Consider the following 9094-nt stretch of genomic DNA (forward strand, 5'->3'; position numbering starts at 1 on the left):
CCCACCTCCATCTTTTATGTGTATTATGGCTAAACCCTGAACATAGCTTCAGAATAATTAAAGATAACAATAAGAAATTACTCTGCTTATGGTAGTACCCCTTAAGGCTAATACAGTATCTAGCATATTTTGTGAACTAGTTAGTGGAAGGGAGGGAGGGAGGGAGGGAGGGAGGGAGGGAGGGAGGGAGGGAGGGAGGGAAGAAAAATTTCTAAGGGAAACAAACAAACAAACAAACAAAATAAACTAAGACACCTGTGGTGGTGCCAGCCAATAATCCCAGGCCTCAAGAGACAGAGGCAGGGGAATCATGAATTGGAGGCCACCTTAGACAATACAATTAGTTCCATAGCAGCCTAAGTCTCATAGCAATACTCTGTCTTAGGTGAAATAATCCCTAAATATTATGTACATGATCCTTAAATCATATATACATGTAAATATAAATACATACACTGTTCAGTTTTAATCACATTTTCAAAACAGACATATGCATATAATAACTAAAAATGAGTCCCAAAAACAACAATTACCTTTGTTTTCAGTTTATTTTACCATATGATTACTTTTACAATGGAAAAGCAAGTCGAGAGGAAAAGGCCAGAGTTAAACAGCTGAGCTCTTGCTGCCAGGGTTTGATACGACTTCACATAATCTCAGAAATCCCAGGCCTTCGTACAGGAATATGTCTCCAGCTCTAACCCTACCACTCCTACAGAGGAAGCAGCTACCAACCTCCCCATAGGAGCTCTCCCCAGCAGGCCTGTGAGGAGTTACATAGAAATACTGCGAGATCCCAGCTTTTACTGGGGCAGTTTCTGGTACGCAGCCGTGGAAACTGATGGGAAAACTGTTCACAGTACAGTTTTAAGTGAAACGCAGCAGAATGCAAAGGGCGGGCTCCCTGTAGGTGGAATTTTATAAGCTACTGATTTGGCAAGTATTTATTGAAATGATGAAAAAGCTCATGAGAACTATGTCCACATGCAGGCAGAGAAATGACAGCCAAAACAGCATACCTTTGCAGCACTCCAAAGTTTAAAGATGCTCAGAACAGGGATCCACGCCAGACCCCAGAGTGCGTGTTTGCACACTCTCACCCCATACCCCAAGTCCCAGAGTTTGTTTCCTAAAGCAAAGCTTCCTGCTTTCAGTGTGCCTACAATTAACCTGCATATTTTGACCAGATGCAGATTTGCACTCAGCGTATCTGCGGTGACGACAAAGACTCGGTATATCTAACAGCCTCCAGTTTCGAGGGCTGCTGGTCTTCAGACCATACTTAGGATAGTAAACATCGAAGGAGCTGGCAACCAAGAAATCTCAAGGGCCATTAGACACCAGGACACCAGGATCAGGAAACAACCATCCGGGTAGGCTAATGTCACCCTAACTAAGTGGGAAGGAAAACAGAAGATGTCAGGTGGAGCCTCTACATCCCACCCTGACTCCTAACACCTTCACTAAATATCTCATCTGGACCACTGGCAACCTGGTCTCATTGAGCCTAATTAATAAAAGCTTACATTCTGGAGCTTCTGAGACGAGGAGAAGTCTGTGGCCCCAGGTCAGTAAGTTCAGACAATGTCATCTTGCCAGGGTGGGCCTGAGAGTCTGGGTTTTGCTCAAAGTAGATGATATGAAGTAGTCAGCAAAAGACTATATCAGATAACAAGAGTGGTTTAAAAGCTCATCTTTCATCATATGTGATGGCGTATGCCTTAATCGGTGCTCAGAAAGGAAGCCTGGCAGGCGTGCTAGACAAGCCTGCCTATACGGTAAGATCCTACTTCAAAAGAAAAGAAATTGTCTCAAATCCAGGAACAAAAACACTAAGCTGGAGATGCAGCCAAAAAGCTGAGACAGGTAGAAAGAAGTGGTGGCTCCAGGGCAACTGTCCAGGACATCAGTCGCACACATGCTCGGTAAGGGACCAGAACCAGAAAGTCCATCAGACCTGTTCAGTGTGGGGTAAGTCTCCCCTGAGACTACTGTGTTTACTGTATTGAAGATTGCTCTATTCAGTCAGAACTGGACTGCAACATCCTATCTTATGTGGACCAAGAGCAATCTTGGCATATCCTTCTTTCTAAGGACACACACTGAGGATGCCTTGGGCCCCATTCAGCAGCCAGGAGGGACACTGAACTTTGACCACCATAGGTAAGGCAGCCACATTTATCATAGCCCGTTCGTATTGTCCCTGTTCTTTTCAGCAAGCACTTTATTAAGCAGACTCCCAACTCCCAGCACCTGCTTCTACCAGCACCCAACCCATACTGAAACACCCAACATCCCTTGAAAGAACATAAGCACATCACCAAAGGCAGGTTAGCTGAATGGTCAGGACATAGATGAAGACTTTTGGGCCAGGCATCTGTACTGAGTGGCTGTGAGAGTCAGCCAGCCACTTCTGACTCTAATACCCTTGCAGCTCAAGCCACAAAGTTCCCTCTGTGATCTGCAGAATCCTGACTCAGAGATCTCTCAGAAGCAAAGGGCTAAACCATCTGAATGCCAAGCTTCAAGTCTCTTGCCAACCTATCTGGGCCCCAAAAGCCAGAAATGACAGGATGCTATCACAGCCTGCAATGTGTCTTCTTAACTAAGTGAAAGGATGTGTCAAAAAATGGTAGGGAAAAGCCCAGACACGACTATATGAAGTTAGACTTGCTACCCATCCTCATCGATCCCTTGGATAGGTCCGTGTGAACAGTGGACAGGGGCAGATGCTCAGACTCCCCTCGAGGTGACCTGCAATGGCAGGTCAGCACCAGAGCCTTGATATCCTTCTTGAAGTTGATGTTGAGAAAGCCATAGATGAAAGGGTTGACACAGGTGGAAGCCATGGCCAACAGGTGGCACATCAAGAAGATGAGGTTGCCATGGCAAGCAGGGATGGCTTCCTGGTACCAGTCCTCCAGAGTGTTGAACACATGCAGGGGTAGCCAGAGAACTGCAAAGGCAGTCACCATTGTCATGAGCATGCTGTTGATCCGCTTCATCTGTCCCGCTCGTGAGCTGCAAGCGTGCGCATGGAACACATGCTTCTGCCTCTGCAGGCGCTGGTAGATGCGTATGTAGCAGACCAGGATGAAGGCTAGAGGGATGCAGTACTGAAAGAGCAGCAGAAAAGTGGTATAGATGAGACGGTGGTGATCTGAAGACCAGGACACAAAGCAGACGACCTTGTCTTCCAGAAACTCTACAACCTTAGAGTGGTTGTAGTGGAAGAGGTCATTCAGGGTGCTGTTGGCCAGGAACGGCAAGGAAAGGAAACAAGAGACGAACCAGATGACCACAATCCCCAGGTAGGCCTGGAAAATACTGGGTTTCCAGCCTGTTGGATTGATAATGAGCTGGTGCCTCTCCAGGGCCACAAGGACCAGTGAGAGGATGGAGACTGTCACTGACATACACTGGATGAAAGTTAACATCTTGCAAAGGACTTCACCAAAGATCCAGTAATCCATGATGGTGTAGGTGACTGTGAGTGGTTGGCAGATGAGGCACATGAGGAAGTCAGAGAAGGCCAGGTTGGCAATGAGTAGGTTGGTCACATTGGACTTTTCCTTTTGTCTTGTGGTCACAAATATCAAGCAGAGGTTTCCCAGGACCCCCAAGATGGTCTCAATGCTGTAGGTGGTGATGATGAAGGCCAACAGCTCTGCCGAATCCTGGCAGCCATCAGAGAAATTATAGGGGGAATCCAATGGATTGGTCCCATTCTTACCCTGTAGGGATCCTGGGAAGAGAGGGGCCAAGAAATGAGAGGTATTCATGGTAGGTGTGAGAAGATCCAGGAACTCCAGGAGTAAAGGGCCTACTTCAGAGATGCAGCCTGCAAAACAAACAAATGGAACTCAAGGACCATGCATCTACAATGGAACCAGGTAACGATAAGGGCAAGGGAGAAGGTTCTTGGCTGCTTATATCTCATGGCATTGGAGGCTATCATACAAGGCTTAAGGTAAGAGGCAGGCATCCAATCCTCACTCCCTTATAGGCAGCACTTGCTGCGTGTCAGAGACTGTGCTCAGTGTTTGGCATACAAGCTACTTTATTCTGCAAGTATCATTAACCTTGTTTATGGGTGAAGAACCTAAAAGCCACTCGGGAAGCCATTTGCCCATTCTCACACAGCTACTGAGACATCCGGCTGTCTCAGAGGTGCCACAACTTCCCCAACAAGCTCCCTCTAACCTCAGGATTTGAGGCTGTTCTAATGAGAAAGAAGTTGGAGTACAGAAAGCCCTGGTATCACTTCATCCCAACAAAGACAGCAATAGATCCTCTAAGATGACCCTCTAAGTCTTCCATGACATCCATGGAACCTGGACTTTGGGGATTGGCATACAGTGCACCCTCCTGGCTTCAGACCCTAGTAGTGTCCCTGCCTGCCTTGTTTCTGAGGTGACACATGGCAAAAGTGAGGACATCCAGGGATGAAGATCATCAGTACACTCTCTTCTCCATGCTGCCTATAATACTCACACACACATCTGCCACCGACACGTGATTGCACATCACCCACTGTTCAACAGACCCACGCTCAAGTCACCTGACATACCTCCAGCCCCTGCCACTGGCTACCTCTCCACTCGGGCTCTCTGAACAAATGGATCCTTGAACAACACTGACTCTCCAGACCCTGGGTTCCAAATCCTTCAATCAGTGATGCCATTGATGGGCCTGACATGGAGGGTCAGCCAGCATACTGGTGCACATCCTCTTAAAGATCAGCACACGAAGTTTCCAGGCATTATTAATCCCACAAGTTTGCCATTCTCAACCATCACTAGACATCGAGATCATGTTCAAAGTGAACTTTCCAGAGCCCCTCACCAGAAGAAGCAGAGAAGTGAGCAGGAGATGGAACCAAGGAATCTGTATTTTAACAAATACCCTGTAGGGTTTTGCTGAACCTGGTTTAGGGGCTCAATTTTGAAAAATGGTATTCCTATCAGAATTGTCTCTTTGAGATCATTCTTTGATGCCAGGTATTAATTAGCCAGGCCTGTTTTTTAATATACATCTCACTTTCAATATGCACTCATCTTCATGATCAAATATAATTTTGGCAGAAAGGCCAAATTAGCCAGAGATCAGTAAAATTGGTTTCTAGTTGTCACAAATGTCACTCACTGGTCACTTGGCCTGACCCATGGATGTGAGACTCACCTGGCCATTTATAGAGCCAATGAATCTGACAGATAGTTTATAGTCTAGTTATATGGGCTGCCAACTCCCCAGGGGAAGAAGGGTTGTCTGGCACCACTGTTTTCTGGACTCAAAAGCATTTGGCCAAATATAACAAGATGAAATATACCCAGCCAAACACATGGACTAGGATTTGAGAGGAAACAGAAGCCACAGCTACGTGAATCTATGCCAGAAGCACCCCAGAGGTAGCAAAAGGAAAAGAAGTGCAGACCTTGTCTGGCATCAGCCAAGAAGAGGACATCAGTGTAGGATAATACCAGCATGGCCAGAGGAGAGTCAGGAGACAAGGATGGTTCCAAGCATCATGTATCTACTTGACCAATGTGGACAGAGCTCTAGAGTAAAGACAGGGGACCTCTAAGATGGAGAAGCTGATCACTGGGCATGCAGACAGACCTCAAGGCCACAGTGCTACTGCTACAGTCCATACTGTGGGTACCTGGGGGATCAGACATGGAGCTAAGGGCAGGGAGAAAAAGGAGATGGTATAGAATCTAGAGCTCACAGAAGGAGACCAATGGATGAAGGAGAGGACAGAGTTCAAGGTATGGAGAGTAGCGCACACAAAGGCATAGAGGCAGGAAGGATGGCAGCCTCCTAGGACCAGCCAGCAGTCAGAACAGCTGAAGCAAGGAGGGAGAAGGAAGGAGAAATGATGAGGCTGGAGAGGTGAGGCCGACCGAGAATGATGGGCGAGCCATCAAAAGGCTGACAGCAAGCATGTGTGTTCCAGAAAGATCACTTCAGTGTAGAGGGTAGGTCGAGACTCTGAAAAAAGCCAAGACAGAAGGAAAGGGACATTTAAAGGGGCATCACGCAGAGTTTTCCTTGGCTCATGTCCTTTTTCCTCAGAAAAACTAAGGTAAAGCTGACTCGCAGGGTAGTTGCCTCAGAACCAGGGCACCACAGACCAGCACTGCTGACCAGTCACTTAAACCCTGAGTCCCAGGTCATCGGGAGAGCTGACTCCTTACTGGAGGCGGAGTATCCTTGAGGGGTGCATCTGAATAGAGTCAGGTGAGGAAGGAAGGAGTAGTTCCACCAAAGCCTGAGGAGACGCTGTGTGGCTCAGCCGTCAGTTGGGACTAAAGAGACTTGGGTTAAGAATGACCAGAGAGAGAGCAGGAGGTTGAAGGGAGCAGGTTGCCAGGAGCCTAGGTTCCATTCAAGAGCCTATGCTTAGTCCCCAGGTCATCTGAGAGCTTCTGGGGTCAATGACAGGGTGCCCTGCCACATGAAACCTTGACATGTATGTAAGAAGTGAGCAGAGTGCCATGCCAGGATCCTAAGCCGGCCAGGCTATTCTTATTCACTTGTCCTGGGTTTAAATAACGGCTCTGCCACCCATCACCAAGCAGCCCAGCAGCTTTGAGAGTCACTAAGATTGTCTAAGCCCCAGGTTCCTCGGCAATATAAGGGAGAGACAGTGAGTGGCAATGTGCTGAGGGGCCGTCGGGCTCAGACTTAGGGCAAGGGATGACGAAGGAACCCGGGAGAGTAGGAAAGTGGATCACAGACCTTCTGTCCCTTAGACATCTTTCAGATCAGCATCTGTCTCATTTGGGTAAATGATATAATTGGTGACTGGGAAAAGTCCCATTCATGAGCTTTCTTTGCAACCTCCTGGCAGGTCGGGGTCCCCAAAGCCAAACTGGCTCATCATAGGCGTCCGTCAAATATAAATCCCCTTCCCATTCACCCCAACAACTCCAGCCTAAGGGACCTCACCTCCCATCAGGAGCCCATGCCCGGGGTCTACCTGACTGCAGCTGCCTGGTGCTAATCCAGAAAAGTATGGCACACACCAGGACCCATTGCCACTCTGATCCTTCTCCAGCACCTGGTCTCACACAGCTCGCATGTGGTACCCTCAAGCCCTGCCCTGCTCAGAGCCCACTTGTAAGGCAGGACTCCTCTGGCCCCATGGCTGGAAAGGATCAAACTCCCATACTTCCTGTCTCAGAGCTGAGGATCAACCCTATGCACAGCCAGTGATTAGCTCAGGATCATTCAAAATGGACCCCATGTGCTTCCTCCACCATCCGCCCAAAGATGAGGCTCCAGATAGACACAGAAAAGGCTGTGGCAACAAACATCCAAACGTCACTGCTATGAGCAGACTCCCGTGGACAACCTAGGGGATGCCTGGCTTGGAGAGGAGCTGAGCCCACTGAAGTAGGAGGATCAGAGTAGAGTGTTTGGGAGGAATTTTGGAAGACAGGCTGCAGATGCCTTTCCTCAAGAAGACAAGGCCTTACCTTACCCTGAGAGTTCGTGTTTCCTAGGAGACACAGGGTAGAAGATACAATTGGTTTTCATTGGCCATCCTACTAAACTATAAGCTATGCCACAGTCCCACCAGGAAGGCATTAGTGGGCTGAGCCCTATGGCTTGATCAGTAGTTGAGCTGTAAAGATGGCAAATTCGCGTGGTCCCATCTAACGCTAGCTCCAGTTAAACTTTCGTTTTTATTTTATATGTAGGCGTGTTCTGCCTGCATGTATATTTGCATACCACATGCATGTCTGGTGCTGAGATACACCAGAAAGAGAGACTGATATCTCCTGGAACTGGAGTTACAAATGGTTGCAAGCTGCTATGTGGGTGCCAGAAATCAAATCCAGGTCCTTAGGAAGAGCCACCAGTGCCCTTAACCACTGAGCCACCGGTCCAGCGCCATTGGTTCCATCTTAAGGAGGAGAGGTAGTGAGATGAGAGGCCCTGGCCAAGGTTACAGCTGTAGGAAGCAGAACTGGATCCCTGGTCAACCTGGCACCCCTCCTGCCAAACACAGATTTTTGGAAAGAAGAAAGAGAAGTGAGTTAGTGCCAACGCTGATGCACAAGTGGCCAGGAGATGTTAAAGACAGTTAAATATACCCCTCATCCATTGACAAAACCCCACTTACTACTCCTCTATGAAGCCAGGTCCCAGAGGAGCCTCTAAGGATGCTGGGATGTGGTTCAGACACGTGAAAGGGTGTCCCTGAAGCCCTCAATCCTCTGTTGGACAGTTCACTGGCCTGTCCCACAAGACCACTCAGAAAGCCCGACAATGAAATGGCCTGCCTCTTCAGCCCTAGGTCTGGAGAAGTGTTGACTTGACTCTCTCCTCCTGGTGACCACATTCACATTCCAGCGTTGCTGCCATCAAGTCCCCTAGGAACTGACAGGAGGTGATAGCCCTGGGTTGAAGGGGCGTACACCATGCAAAGTCAGTAAAACCCTGTCTGGACTTCATTTTGAACCGTGGACACAAGTGTGCAGCACCAATCCCACCCCCACCGGCACCACTGGCCCCAAAGTTCCTCTGTTCCCTTTCCTAATCAAAGGAAAAACAATGAACACGATGTGTCAATCACCCTAGGATGGACAGCTGCTGGCAGATGATCCTCTCCTAAATCCCCACAACCAGCCGCCAGTTCTGAATGCCTGCCTGCACACACTTTGACACTTCAGATAGACAGCTTACTTCCTCAGATGCACTCACCTGGCGAGGTACCAGACCACCACGTCCCAGGTGAGGAGACTGGAGCACCAAGCCCTGGTCTACTGTCTGTAGATGTGACACCAAGTCCTGGCTAGGAAGCCCTCCGGGCGCCCTGCTGCAGGGGCCTCAGCCAAGCAGCGCCCTCAGCGTCCTGGAAGATGGGTACCTTGACCTCTTGCTGAATCCCGCTGGGGCGAATACTGACTCTGCACTAGATCTGTTCCTCAGCCCCAGCCACACCGCTGGTCCTTGCCTGTGCCGGGAGTCCACACCCGCCCACAAAACTCTAGCACCGCCCACTTTGGGAGCCGCACCCACAGCCAGCCCCCAGGAGGCGAGGTGCTGGCAGCCCTAGAGTCAGACACACAAGTCAGCCTGCCAC

General features: G+C 48.9%; 1 protein-coding gene across 1 annotated transcript; it reads right to left on the reverse strand.

Annotated features, from left to right (window-relative positions):
• Nucleotides 1–2098: 2098 nt before the first annotated feature.
• Npy4r (neuropeptide Y receptor Y4) lies at nucleotides 2099–8872 on the reverse strand. Its single transcript, NM_008919.4, has 2 exons — nucleotides 8713–8872; nucleotides 2099–3841 (listed from the first exon to the last, which is right to left on the reverse strand). Exon 2 carries the CDS (start codon nucleotides 3780–3782, stop codon nucleotides 2655–2657), a length of 1128 nt encoding a protein of 375 aa, NP_032945.3. The 5' UTR covers nucleotides 3783–3841; nucleotides 8713–8872; the 3' UTR covers nucleotides 2099–2654.
• Between the last annotated feature and the right edge of the window lie 222 nt (nucleotides 8873–9094).

The sequence above is a fragment of the Mus musculus genome, chromosome 14 (assembly GCF_000001635.26).
Source record: "Mus musculus strain C57BL/6J chromosome 14, GRCm38.p6 C57BL/6J".
Lineage (NCBI taxonomy): Eukaryota > Metazoa > Chordata > Mammalia > Rodentia > Muridae > Mus > Mus musculus.

Coding starts and splice junctions, on each gene's coding strand:
- Npy4r (NM_008919.4), bottom strand. CDS start 3,782: ATGAATACCTCTCATTTCTTGGCCCCTCTCTTCCCAGGATCCCTACAG.